Genomic DNA, 14,778 nt, shown 5'->3' on the forward strand with positions numbered 1-14,778 from the left:
GGATATAATTTATTTTTAAGTTGAGAACATCTCTAATGGTCACCCTTAGCTTTGGCCGTTTACAGAGTTGAAATGTCCAGATTGTTTCACAAGGGAATATTTACAGCGTACTCTGTTATCAGTATGTTTTCAATCTCCAGAGTAGTAAAATGGCGTATAATGTCATTTGAAAAGCCAGACAATGTCCTGTGGTTTTATTTGTCTGAGTTAGGTTTCAGTTCCCCATCATCCTGTCTTTCCTTACAGCTAACTTCCAAGTAGATAGTGAGCTTGAATTTATGGTAAGAAATGAAATGAAATTCCTCCAAAGATACCAGTGCGATATCCTCCCCTATTCTCAGTGCACAAACAAACAGAAAACACCCCCTCCTACAGTGAGTATAGAGTTTCAGTTTTGCAAGATGAAAAAGTTCTGCAGATCGATTGCATAATAAAAAGCAGATGGTTGACACTCCTAGACTGCACTCTTAAAAAATGGGTAAGATGATATGTGTTATGTTCCGTGTTTTTCACCACAATTTTGAAAGTGCTTGGACATTAATGCAAAGAACAAAAACAAACTTCCCAGTCCTTTCCTTGATGCCTAAATTCTTCCCTGGGTACTCTCCAAGACTCTTGATATAAAATTTCCGAGTCATTTGACAGGGTGTGTTGAAGGAGCTTAGCTGTTCTTATGTAATTCTATCATAAAGGAGTAAGTGCAGAATTTGCAAAGATAATAGTTTCAAGAGAGATGGTTCCATCGTTCTTCCTAATAGTAAAAAACTGGAACCGATGGACTTGTTTCTGTAAATAATAGCATATTCATGCCTTACAGCAAATTCAGTCATTCAACGATAAATATAGCTCTACATTTGCCTACATGGAAATTCAGTTATCATATGGAGGTTAAGTGAAACTAAGCAGGATCTCTACTAGAATGTATAATAGGATCCTTTTTTACCCTAAGTATTTATATATGCATCAGCACATATCATATGTGCAAAGTTTGAAAGGTTTACACATCAGCATGTTTTAGTTAGCTCTTAGCGTTGACATCTTAGATACCGTTAATATTTTTTTCCTTTGTGCTTGTTTGTATTTTCAGGTTTTTCTATAATTCTATCTTAGTGTACTTAAAACATTTGAAAGTGATACTTAGGAGGTAATTCTGAAAGACTTTATGGCTAATAATTAGGTAAGAGAAGGATAGGGGATGGTGTCATCTGTTGAGAATTTAGAAGCAACTGGAGGTCTCCCTGGGGAAATAAAATAAATTCAGTTTGGGCATTTTGTATTTGAAATGCCTCCCGGTTGAAATGTCTCTTGAATAGGTAATGTCTATACGATCAGAAGAGACGCTGGAACCAGAGAATGAAGATTAGGGGTTTATTCAGCCGAAACTATCTATGCGAATGAACTTGTCCTCTGAGATCTCGGAGAATGGAAGCTATAAACACCCTTTGCAGAAAAATACACACATAATCACAATGTTTTAGGTGTAGAATTAGGACCTTCACAGACACCCCTCCACGGGAGCTTATCTCGAAAACATTATCTGCATGCAGTGAACCCGGCTTAAAAGTTCCTGTCACATTTCATTTCTCTATTATATGCTGGGAACACGAGGCCCACATAGATTACGTGGGTTACTTGAGGTCAGTTTAGTTGATTTGCGCCCTGTATTAAGATCCACGTCCTCTGATTCTCCGCCAAACGTTCTATTACCAAATGATTATATTTCGACATTGAGAGTATATACTTTTTTAATGTTAAAATACAGTATAGCCCTGGAAACGTCCTAAAACTTAGAGCAACTACTGAAACGTAGCTTTAAAAGTTCTTGTTCCCACAGCTGTTACCAACCATGAAACTTCCCAATCAGAGCCAGAAGGAAAACAGTAGTAATCGAAATCCTTGGCAGGTAGATGTCTACATTTTCTCAAAAGTAGTTTTGTTTTTGTTACTGTTGTATCTCAGTTGTGTGGTTCCCAAAGCCTAAACCTCATACAGCATGTGTTTCCACCCAGTACCATTGAGTTCATCCGTCCGACTTACCCTAAATCTTCTCAAATGGATTGACTTTAAAGTTTTATCTGATTGGGTTGTGGGGGGCCGGGGGGGGGGTGGTGAGGAAAGGGAGAGAGAGAACTTTTGAAGGCAGTATAAAAACAATAGAAGGAAAGACTGCAGACTGTTGGCTCAGATTCTCTTTTTCGTGGGTGATCATGTATTTTATTTTTATTTTTAATTTTTTTAATGTGTATTTATTTTGAGAGAGAGAAAGCGAGCTGGGAAGGGGCAGAGAGAGAGGGAGAGAGAGAATTCCAAGCAGGCTCCACACCATTTTAATGTTTATTTATTTTGAGAGAGAGAAAGTGAGCTGGGAAAAGGACAGAGAGAGAATCCCAAACAGGCTCCGCACCATCAGCGCAGAGCCGGATGCGGGGTTCAGTTCGATCCCACGTACTGTGAGATCGTGGCCTGAGCCTAGATCAAGAGTCAGGTGTAACCGACTGAGCCTGCCAGGCGCCCCCAGAGATCGCGTATTTTGATCCTTCACGCAGACCAGCTGACTTGGAAAAACCCAAGTCATGCTGTTTCGTGCGCCCAGGCGGTGTTCATTTCCTTGACAGCTGTTGTTCACGTTCCCAGTTCCTTCAGTGGCATGAAGCCTTCGTGCTAATTTCCCACCATGCCCCCGGTTTGCGGGCTGCAGTTGGAGGAAAAGGTGTGGGGCTGAACTTCTCCTCTGCTCTCTGTGTACCGTCCCAGGAGCAGGCCTCCTGGGTGTGCCAGTGTGACGACAGCATGGTTCAGAGACTGGAGACGGACTTCAAGATGACCCTCCAGCAGCAGAGCACCCTGGAGCAGTGGGCCGCGTGGCTGGACAACGTGATGATGCAGGCGCTGAAGCCCTACGAGGGGAGGCCCAGTTTCCCTAAAGCTGCCAGGCAGTTCCTGCTAAAATGGTCTTTCTACAGGTATCGTGCTCACTTTTTCCCAAGCTTTATTCTCCACGCGCTGCGGATGCGCGCGCGCGCGTGTGTGTGTGTGCGCGTGTGTGCGTGTACCTGCTTCTCAGACAACAGACAAGACACGAGTGAAGGCTTGGGGTGCAGACTCCCCGTGGTGATGACCCTCCGCCCACCCCCGGTGATGCCAGCATCATGGGATCGCTCCAGGAGCTTTACGGGAATAATCTGTCAGGAGGACGAAACCTCTTGCTCCCAGCCCTGGAGTTCTCACCTGGGGACGTCTCATAGCTGCCGTGTGCAGTGACAGAAAAGGGCCGGTGTCGTCCTCTCTGCTGCAGACAGGCATTATGTGGGCTTCTTTCCGGAGGACTTAACACCACTCGCTTGATTCTCTAGTGAGGTGATTTGCAAGCTGTGGTCCCTAGACCAGGAGCATCAGGAGACGTATTCGAAAAGCGAGTTCTCAGGCCCCGCCCCCCAAACCGTTAGGATCAGAAACGGCAGAGCCAATCAGATAGGGAGCAACAATCTGTGCTTTTATTTTTTCGTAACATAATTTATTGTCAAATTGGCTTCCATACAACACCCAGTGCTCATCCCAACAAGTGCCCTCCTCCGTGCCCATCACCCACTCCCCCCCCCCCCCCGCCCTACCAACCCTCAGTTTGTTGTGTGCTTTTAAAAAAGTCATTTAGGTGATTGTGATGTATGCTCACATCCATCTAGTTAATTTCTTAATTTTATCAGGTACAACCTGGCTGCGTGTTAGAATTAGTGTAAAATAAACAAAAATCTTACGTACCTCCCCAAACCCTCCTGAATGAATCCAAATCTGGGCGGGTGGGTCATAGTGATTAGGGATAGAGGTGATGGGAAAATGTCTTCAGAAAGCTTCCTCTTGGTGATTCTGATGCATAGCCGGTTTAAGAATCAATAATCTAGTAGACCTGGAACCCCGGAAGAGAAAGCCCTTCGGATTACATGATGTATGACATCAAATGTTGGGATGAGTCGTTGACCATATGTCTCCTGCAAGGGCTAAAAGCAGAGGCTTGTACACCAGAAATACAGGGGATGAACGGAGGGATAGACTTGCATTTCGTAACATGAATTAGTTAAGTTATATTTCTAACCCTGGGATTTTTTTTCTACCGGTAGGAGTTTAGTGGGTTTTTTTGCTTCTTTGGATGGAGATGCCCCCACTGCCTCGGGCGTGACGGCCATATCTACCTGGAGGTTTAGGTGATTCCTGATTTAGATTCTGTCCTCCCATGTCGGTGTCAGAAGGTAGTGACCATAGGACATACCAGACTGGCTGCGGGCACACTGGGGTCGTCATGGTGATGAGTGAGTCCAGGGGTGAGTCCAGAGCTAGTTTTGCAGGGAGAAGGTATATAAACAAGCAACAAAGTTTAGGAACTGGTATACCTGTTAACCCGGAAGCCCACACCCTCTCGTTGTGACCCCCTTCATGAAGATGCCAGGCATGTTTGAATTATGTCGGCAGCTGCTTCGGCTCTTACCGAAAGCGATTTCTTTCTTTCAGCTGATTTTACTTGATTTCATCCAATTCTTACTTCTGAAGCTCAAGTTAGCTTACTCTCACACCCTGATAATGGTCTCATGTTTAGCCCAGGGTCCAACTCAGCAAAAGGAAGCCTGCCGGTTTTCTATTATTTTTGTCTTGTTTTTGGAATGGCGTAATTCCACAGCTCGGTGCCTCCTACATTGAATAATACCTTTAACCCATGTGATTTGAGAAGCGCTTTATTAAGATGTTGCCTGACTCCGTGACCCCCTGGCACGGTGCAGTAAAACCAGTGTTAGCTTAGATCTGGGTGTGAATGAGAAAAATGTTGATGAGGACTGTTGAAGTTTTCCCCGCTACGTGGAGAAGATTTGGAAAGCATTGTCACAGTGTCTCCAAGAAGATACAGCAATAGTCATAGTAATAGTAGAATTCCAAATTTTAATTTGAGAACATTTCTTAAGAAGGTTTCAGGTATTTTCCCATTTGCTTGTGACTTGACTTTTTTTATTCAAACATTTTCTTCTCAGAAACTCATACAGATGGTATATGTATTTCATGAATGATGGATGAAACCAGTTATACAAGCCAGTTATTCCAAAACCTATATGGCCAAAAGCTGGGTGCATTCTCTAGATCAGAAAAAAGCAAGGTGTTTTTTTTTTCCTTCCTAACTGCTTTCTTATGTTGTTATGTCAGACTTGCACTTACTCCTTCCTGTGGGTTTTTTTTTTTCTATATTTAGTTGATATCGTTTTAGAAATATACCCCTGGAGCCTTCGTCTCCACAGAGATCCGTTGCAAGTATCTTGAAAGGAGAGAAAATTACTTACTTGTATTTCTTGTTCTCTGCAGAAATACAAACCCCGTAGACCATCACTTGTCTGCCCTCTGTCCTCCCTGAGTTGGGGATAATTGGCTTGTTATTATTAGACACTATTATGGGTATTATTTTCATTTCAAAAAGACTCAAAGGCGTAGAGTTCAGGACCACAGAAGGAAAGGCATATTCAGACAGATGCATACCTCCTGCTTATACGCAAAGTCCACAGCTTAGAAACGTAGAGCCCTTAAATCCAAACTGTTTTTTAGTGGGGCGCAATAACATACTGAGTAATGAAAACTGCATTCACAAACTATCAGAGAAGCGGAATTATAGAGTTTTTTTTTTCTTCTTCACAGTTTTGGCCTGGTAATAAGAGTTTGGCAGTCACACACACAGACCCTTGGTGTTCTGAAGTCAGTTAATCTGATAATTTCTCAAGGTCTCTGTATCTATTTACATGCATACAAATGGGGAAATGGGCTGGCAGAGAACTGTGACGGCAGCAGGTTGAAGCCTTGCTACAGACACCCTCTGCTCCAAATGGGGGTCTCTCCTTGCTAACCTGGCTTGGAAGGACTACTCTTGGCTCCCCAGGAGGCGGGAAAAAATATTACCACCTTTCCTGGGCAGAAATGGAGAAGCTATGTGGGCCATTTCTCAGCTTGTGTGTTTTGTGGTTAACAGAACAGAACATTCCTCAGAGCTACCCTGAGAGTCATCCAAATATCCCATTTTTAAAGAACAAAATTTATAGCTCTGATACAGTGACTCGAAAGGGGGGACAGGGAATGTAGTTTGCTTACAACTGGACAATTTATAAATCTTCCAAAAAGTAATATTCTTTTGGAATCAACTGTAAGCACTGTTTTAAAAGAGAGTTTGCATGGGGGTCACAGGAGGGATGTTCTCCCTTTTCTTCTGAGGAAGGGTGTGATAGCTCCCCCAATACACAAAGAGGATCATTTGTTAGGGTCTGTGTTTCAGCGCCCAGACCATAAGTCTCTCATCCATGACAAAATAATTAACTTGATAAGTCTGAGTGTACAAGAAGTTGAATTCATGGTAGCTTAGCAACATGGAATTCACTTAGTCAGTTTTTGCAACATATCTTATGGAAGTCCGAGTCAGACAAAAAGTTTCCAACTAAACTGTTAAATGTGTCATTTAATACTTGGCCTGTAGGGCAAAGGCCCAACATAGAGGGGATGCTAAAGTAGCATCGATAACATGATTCAACTGATTCTTTTCTAAACATGGGACAATAATTTCATGCTTATTGGGGCGCCTGGGTGGCTCAGTCGGTTAAGCATCCGACTTCGGCTCTGGTCATGATCTCTCAGTCCTTGAGTTCGAGCCCCGCGTCGGGCTCTGTGCTGACAGCTCAGAGCCTGGAGCCGGCTTCCGATTCTGTGTCCCCCTCTCTCTCTCTGACCCTCCCCCGTTCATGCTCTGTCTCTCTCTGTCTCAAAAATAAATAAACATTAAAAAAAAAAATTAAAAAAAATAATTTCACGCTTATCGGCATTTTCTAAAAATCACTAGGTGTTATAACTGAAGGTCAGCGGATTGTTTTTAATTTTCCACCAGATTTCAGGATTATATGTGTATTTTATGCTGAAATAAGGTGACTGCCTAACTGTGCAAGATTTACAAAATACTCCGAATAAAATCCAAGGCTCTGTCCTGGAGACCCGACACGGACCAGGAGGCAGTTAGTGCCCCCAGACCCATTGTATATTCTCTCTTTGCTGACTTTCTTCCAGCCACACTAGCCTCCTGGCTGTTCTTTGAACACATCAAGCCCGGGTCTGCCTCAGAGTCTTTTCATTTGCTCCCGTCTCTGCCAGGAAAGTTCGCGTGTTCTCGCTTGGCTCACTTCATTCCAGTTTCTGCTCAGTGACACCACCTTTTCAGAAAGAGTCTTACTGACAACCTAACTGAAATGCTCGTCCCCATGATTCTGTATTTTTTTATAGGATTTATTTTTTTTCCCCGGATTTATGTTTTTTTCCTGATCTACTGTGTCCGTAGGATTTACCTACCTTTATATTTTGTATCTGCTTGTGTTTCGTCAACTGTTTTCTCTTACCAGAAGGTGAGTTCTGCTAAAACCAAAATTTTGCCTAACTGGTTCTAGAATAAGACCATGGCACAGAGTAGGAATGCAGTAAACATCTATTGAGTGGATGGAGGTAAATTCTCTTGGAAAAAAATCCGTGGACTCTGCATATTAGAGTATTATCAGAAAGCTACTTAGTGTGAATATTTTCCTTAGTCATTAACATGATTTCAGGGTTTTTTTATCTTAAGGGAATAAAGGCCTAAAATTTGAACTTAGAAATATATATTATATATAATCCATTCTCTATCTGTGATATTTATCCCTGCAAAGATTTATTGACATTCAACTGACTCAGAATTGGTTTTTTATATTTATAAAGTCATCTTTTAAAATGAACATTTTTTTTTTCAACGTTTATTTATTTATTTATTTATTTTTTTGGAACAGAGAGAGACAGAGCATGAACGGGGGAGGGGCAGAGAGAGAGGGAGACACAGAATCGGAAACAGGCTCCAGGCTCTGAGCCATCAGCCCAGAGCCCGACGCGGGGCTCGAACTCACGGACCGCGAGATCGTGACCTGGCTGAAGTCGGACGCTTAACCGACTGCGCCACCCAGGCGCCCCTAAAATGAACATTTTAAAAGTTTATTTTATTCATTTTGAGAGCTAGAAAGAGCATGAGCAGGGGAGGGGCAGAGACAGAGACAGACCGAGAGAATCCCAAGCAGGCCCTGAGCTGCCAGTGTGGAGCCCAACTTGGGGCTCGAACCCAGAAACCATGAGATCATGACCCAAGCTGAAATCAAGAACCAGACGCCCAACGAACTGAGCCACCCAGGCGCCCCATAAAAGAAGCATTAAAAATTTTTTGGGGGGGCGCCTGGGTGGCTCAGTCAGTTGAGCGTCCGACTTCGGCCCAGGTCATGATCTCGCGGTCCGTGAGTTCGAGCCCCGCATCGGGCTCTGTGCTGACAGCTCAGAGCCTGGAGCCTGTTTCAGATTCTGTCTCCCTCTCTCTGCCCCTCCCCTGTTCATGCTCTGTCTCTCTCTGTCTCAAAAATAAATAAACGTTAAAAAAATTTTTTTTCTTTTTAAATTTTTTTTAACATTTATTTATTTTTGAGAGAGAGAGACAGAGTGCAAGTAGGGGAGGAACAGAAAGAGAGGGAAAGTAAACATTTTTAAATGGAATCAAGGGGCACCTGGGCGGCTCAGTCAGTTAAGCGTTTGGTTTCAGCTCAGGTCATGATCTTGCAGTTCGTGAGTTTGAGCCCCACATCAGCCTCTCTGCTGACAGCCCGGGGCCTGGAGCCTACTTCAGATTCCCACCCCCCCCCTTCCCTTCCCTCTCTGCCCCTCCACCACTTGCACTCTGTCTCTCAAAAATAAACATTCTTAAAAAATGAAACCAAGATGCACTCGCTTTGGAAAATATTTGAAATACTAAAAATAACAAGCACAGGTGCCTGGCTGACTCACTCAGTAGACCCAACGACTCTTGATCTGGGAGATGTAAGTTTGAGCCCCACGTTGGGTGTAGAGATTACTTAAAATCTTTTTTTTTTAAGAGGCATCTGGGTGGCTCAGTCATTTAAGCGTCCGGCTCTTGGTTTCAGCTCCTGCAATGATCTTGTGGCTTGTGAGTTTGAGCCCCACATCAGGCTCTGTACTGACAGCATGGAGCCTGCTTGGGATTCTCTCTCTCTCTCTCTCTCTCTCTCTCTCTCTCTCTCTCTCTTTCTCTCTCTCTGCCCCTCCCCTGCTGGTGTGCTCTCTCTCTCTCTCTCTCTCTCTCTCTCAAGTAGATAAACTTTTTAAAAAAATCTTTGAGAAAATAATGAGGAATAAACTTACATCATAATTTCAATACCCCGAAATAACCACTGGTAAATTGTTGGGTTTTTTTAGTGTTATATAAAATTGGAGTCTACTTATTTACCATGGTTTATCATCTGTATCTTTCCCTAAGCAGTTTCATTTAACATTATATCTTAAGCATTTCTCATCATTAAACATCTTCAAACACATAACTTTTAATGTCCTCACAATATTCAATATTATTATGTGTATGTGTCATGTGTTATTTAAACATTACCTTTTCCCCTCATTCTGAAGCATGTTGGTGGCTTTTGGCATTATGATACAATTATAAAAAATACTGTCTTGATTATCTTTGCATGAAATTGGCCATGTATCTTCAGACACATTTTGGTAAAAAGGGTTGAACTTTTTGAAGTGACTAACACAGTATTAATGAAGTGTGCTCTCTCAATGCTAATAAAATATTACACATCCCCGTTTATTTAAGGATAGGATTTTTTTAATTGTAAGACAGTTGTTATATTAAAATGACTCCCACACATTTTACTTCTTTAACTTGACATTATGTCATAGTTTATATCATACTTTTATATCATTATATCATACTTTTCCATGTTACTACCTTTATGTCCAATCTCCCTCATTTCTTTAAACCATTGCATACAATTGATGTATGAATGAGCCATCATTTATTTAACCACCATCAACTAATGGATATTTAGTGTTCCCTCCTAGTTTCTCACCAGTATAAATACTGCTACAGTTAAAATGATCTTTGTTCCTTTGTGTGAATGTATGGAATTAGAATTGGTAAGTCAACGGTTTTCTGCCTTTTTAGTTTTGAGACATAGTGCCAAATTTCCCTTCACCACAAAAGTTTTGTGAATGTATACTCGCAAAAACAGTAAACGAGAGTTATTTTCCCATCTTTTTCGGCAGCACCGGACCTTTTCATCTCTTACAGTACGATAGATGCTATGTGGTGTTTAATTTGTAATTTTGAGTAAGGTTAGTGAAATTTTGTACGTTTGTTAGCCTTTTGTCTTCTCTGGGATATATTATGAATATTTTCTGTCTTTAACAAGAGATGCAATTAGCAAATATTCTGCTTCAATTCGAAATTATTTACTCCAGCTGATCAAGTTTGGATCAGTTTAGGTAAAACTGTTATCCAACATTTTACTGTTACTTTTGTGTTGTGTTTGCTTTTGCTTTTTTAAGTAGAGGGATTTCTCTGCCTTTTAAGATTTTTCCATAGGAAAACAAATGATTAATTTCAAATAGGTATTGTGTTTATATTTATTATTTTTACAAATGGGTTATGTGTCATTAAATTTTAGGAAAGGCGTGCGTAGAATTATAAACATAATTTTTTATCTGTGGCATAGGAATGAAAGAATTAATCTATTTTTAGTAGCTCACTTACTGAGTTCTAAACTTGAGGTATTCACTAAGGTATTTGAGTCTAAGGAATTATTCACTAGAACTACGGTTTATGACAATGAATGTATTATTAACTCTAATATATGTAGTACTGTGGTAATGAGTAGTTTTCCTTTTTTTTTCAATTCCAGTATAATTAACATACAGTGTGATGATAGTTTCAGGTGCACAATATAGTGATTCAACAGTTCTATAGGTTCCTCAGTGCTCAACATGCATGATAAGTGTGCTCTTAATCCCCATCCCTATTTCACCCGTCCTCCCACCCACCTCCCCCCTGGTAACTATTAGTTTGTTCTCTGTAGTTAAGAGTCTTTCTTGGTTTGTCTGTCATTTTTTTCCTTTGCTCATTTGTGGCTTAAATTCCACATAGGAATGAAATCACACAGTATCTGTCTTCCCCTGACTTATTTTGTTTAGCATTATACGCTCTAGCCCCATCCATGCTGTTGCAAATGGCAAGATTTCATTATTTTTTATGGCTGAGTAATATTCCATTGAATATATACACCACTTCTTTGTCCATTCACCTCTCAGTGGACATTTGAGCTGCTTCCGTAATTTGGTTATTGTTGCTGCAATAAACAGAGGGGTGCACGTATTCCTTTGAATTAGTGTTTTTATATATGTGGGTAAATACCCAGTAGTGCAACTAATGGATCATAAGATAGTTCTGCTTCTAACTTTGAGGAGCTTCCATACTGGTTTCCACAGTGGCTACACCAGTTTGCATCTCTGCCAATAGCACACCAGGGTTCCTTTTTCTCCGCAGCCTCACCAACACTTCTTGTGTCTTGTGTGTTTTAGTTTTAGCCATGCTGACAGGTGTGAGGTGACATCTCATTGTGGCTTTGATTTGCATTTCCCTGATGATGAGTGAGATCGAGCATCTTTTCATGTTTCTGTTGGCTATCTGGATTTCTTTGGAGAAATGTCTGCTTGTGTCTTCTGCCTGTGTGTTTTTGGATTGGGGTGTGTGTGTGTGTGTGTGTGTGTGTGTGTGTGTGTGTTGAATTATATGAGTTCTTTATATATTTTGGATACTAACCCTTTATCAGATATGTCATTTGCAAATATCTTCTCCCATTCCTCAGGTTGTCTTTTGGTTTTGTTGATTATTTCCTTCACTGTGCAGAAAATTTTTATTTTCACGTAGTCCCAATAGTTTATTTTTGCTTTTGTTTCCCTTGCTTTAGGAGACATACCTAGAAAAATGTTGCTACAACCAATGTCAGAGAAATTAGTAATGGAGTTTTCTTTTTTTTTTTAATTTTTAATGTTTAATTATGCGTGAGAGACAGAGAGAGAGAAAGAGCATGAGCAGGGGATTGGCAGAGAAAGAGGGAGACACAGAATCTGAAGCAGGCTCCAGGCTCCGAGCTGTCAGCACAGAGCCCAGTGCAGGGGTCATACCTGTGAATTGTGAGATCATGACCTGAGCCAAAGTTGGATCCTTAACTAATTGAGCCACTCAGGTGCCCCATAATGGGTAGTTCTCTGAAGATGAAGATCTCCTATCCATTATCTCATTTGACCCTCAGACTAACCTTGAACCTTAAAATGTTGAATGACATGCTTACACTTAAAATCACATACTGGTTAACATGACTCTGCCTCACTCCAAATTCCTGCTTTTTCTTTTCTTTTTAATAAGTAAATCCACCAATAAGAGGTCCCCTGCCATCATCATATAATAACCTTCTGTTCTTGCTGCTATAACCAACTGAGTTTGAGAAACTCAGCTTCTCCTGTGTATTATCATTGTAACCACTTCTATTTAAGTAGTGATCTGTTCATTCATAAGTTTATTTCACATCCTTGAAATAATCATATAAGTTAGGTAAGACCAAAAATGTGGCTTTTATTTTTACCCAAGAAGAAAACCAATCTCAGGGAAATGGTTTGTTTGAAGTTGACAGTGAATTAATGAAGAGCCGGATTCAGAATGTAGGGCTTAGAGTTTCAGATGTACCCTGGTGATCTGCCACTAGCCAAATTAAATGTATAGAATTTGATATATTAATAGCCCCTACATAAATAAAGTTGACAATGAAACAGAAAACAGAAGCACAGTCTTTTTCCATCTGCCTGACATTTTGCATTTCTTCGTTGCAAAACAGGCCATAGGAATATCAGCCTGTACATTTATGAGATTTCATTTATAGATTCCATCTATCCGAGAATATAATGGCTGTTTGAGTTTTCCTGGGCCAAAAATCTCTAAAAAAGACCACAAAATGAAAGTGATAAGAAACACACGTGCGCACGCGCATGCACACACACACACACACACACACACACACACACACAGCCACCGCTGACTCTAAGATAGAAATATTAAGGAGGTTTGAAGTGCATGGACAGGCTCCAAGACTGACACATCTTCAGTGAGGCCAGGATCGTTTAGGACTGTTTTCTGTTTTAATTATACTAGAGAAGACGCACCTAGGTGGCTCAGTCAGTTAAGCATCTGACTGTTAATTTCAGCTCAGGTCATGATCCCAGGGTCGTGGGATCAAGCCCCCGCACTGGGCTCCATGCAGAGCCTAGAGGCAGCTGAGATTCTCTCTCTCTCTCCTTCTGCTCCTCTGCTTGTGCACTCATGCGTGCACTCTCTCTCTCTCTTTCTAAATAGATATATGCATATATATATTTATTTTTTGTATTTATATATACAATATATAATAGAATATATTGTTAGTGTTAATAATCACATTTTGGTATCATATTTTATAAATTAAATGTTCACTTTTTTCAAACATATGCATTTGTTAATTAATTGTATTATTCTTATTTCTAATGGAAAATCACCTTAATTTAAATGGAAATCAGTCAGAAGTTGAAATCACTTAATAAATTTGCCTTCTGACGGGATTCGCAGGGGTCCCCGTATGTACCTCCATTCCAGATTGCTACATCTGGGAGCATTACTTAGTATATTTCACAACCTTTGTGTGGCACAGATACCTATTTCTTCCCAAGTGTGCGTCCAGAATTGTTATTGCTGAGAGGTGGTGATGAGTTGTCAGTCTTTCAAAAATCTTTTTTGTTCAGTTCTGATCCATCTGCGAGAGTAATGCAATCAGAAGGCTCGCCCGTGACAATGAAATGGTTTTTCCCAGTGATGAGCTGTCTAGGTCTGATAAGGATCTAACGAAACCCACTAAGGGTTACCTCTTTCCCACCCTGTTTATTCTTTTTTTTTAATTTTGTTAAACATTTTTTCATTTTTGAGAGACAGGCACGGGCAGAGGAGGGGCAGAGAGAGAGGGAGAAGCAGGCTCCAGGCTCTGAGCTGTCAGCACAGAGCCCAAGGTGGGGCTCGAACCACAGACCAGGAGATCATGACCTCAGCTGAAGTCAGTCATTTAACCGAGACCGCACCCCCCCCTCACCCCTAGCGTCGCTCCCACTCTGTTGAAAAGAGTTGAGCCAACTGCTTTCAGTAATGAAATTATTGCGTGGTAGGTTGTGTGCTACACCGGCCTCTTAGACCCTCTAGCTTAACTTCGTCTGGGAAGAAAAGTAGGTTGAACTGGTCACTAACATTGGCTGCATACATGTCTTCTCTCTTGAAACAGCTCAATGGTTATTCGGGACTTAACCTTACGCAGTGCTGCTAGCTTTGGCTCCTTCCACCTGATCCGTCTCCTCTACGACGAGTACATGTTCTACTTAGTAGAGCATCGCGTTGCTCAGGCAACAGGAGAAACACCCATTGCAGTCATGGGCGAGGTAAGAGAGGCCGCAAGAGCCGTGACTCACGGGGCTTTGAGAAAAGAAACTGAATTTTATTTTAACTTAAATATATTATTTATTGATGAAAGCAATTGTTTCTGACCATGGAGGAAGATCCTGAGGGGCTGTAGAGTTATTGAAAGGGGGGGGGGGGTCCTTAAATCCCTCTTATATTTACTTTCTTAATGAAAAGATTTCTAAAATTATAAATTATATCACGTGAAAGTTCGCGGGCTGTTTCAATATGTTGTAAAGGTGTCTATGGAAAGGAAAAGTTTGAGAATCACTGGCCTGAACAGCGATTGAACAGAAAATAAGTGATTGAACCTCCATTGAACAGAAAATAAGAAATATTGATGTTTCTGGTAAGGCGCAGGGCTACAAACACAGAGGGCAGAATTA

At 41.2% G+C, this 14,778-nt stretch overlaps 1 protein-coding gene across 3 annotated transcripts in view; it reads left to right on the forward strand.

Annotated features, from left to right (window-relative positions):
* RFX3 (regulatory factor X3) overlaps nucleotides 1-14,778 on the forward strand; it is a 295,133-nt gene that overhangs the window by 251,794 nt on the left and 28,561 nt on the right. For all 3 annotated transcript variants that reach the window (XM_030294372.1, XM_030294370.1, XM_032595640.1), the window contains 2 exons: nucleotides 2,755-2,963; nucleotides 14,220-14,373. In XM_030294372.1, coding sequence (XP_030150232.1) covers nucleotides 2,755-2,963; nucleotides 14,220-14,373 — 363 coding nt within the window. The remainder of the gene's footprint in view (nucleotides 1-2,754; nucleotides 2,964-14,219; nucleotides 14,374-14,778) is intronic.

The sequence above is a fragment of the Lynx canadensis genome, chromosome D4, assembly GCF_007474595.2.
Source record: "Lynx canadensis isolate LIC74 chromosome D4, mLynCan4.pri.v2, whole genome shotgun sequence".
Taxonomy (NCBI): Eukaryota; Metazoa; Chordata; class Mammalia; order Carnivora; family Felidae; genus Lynx; species Lynx canadensis.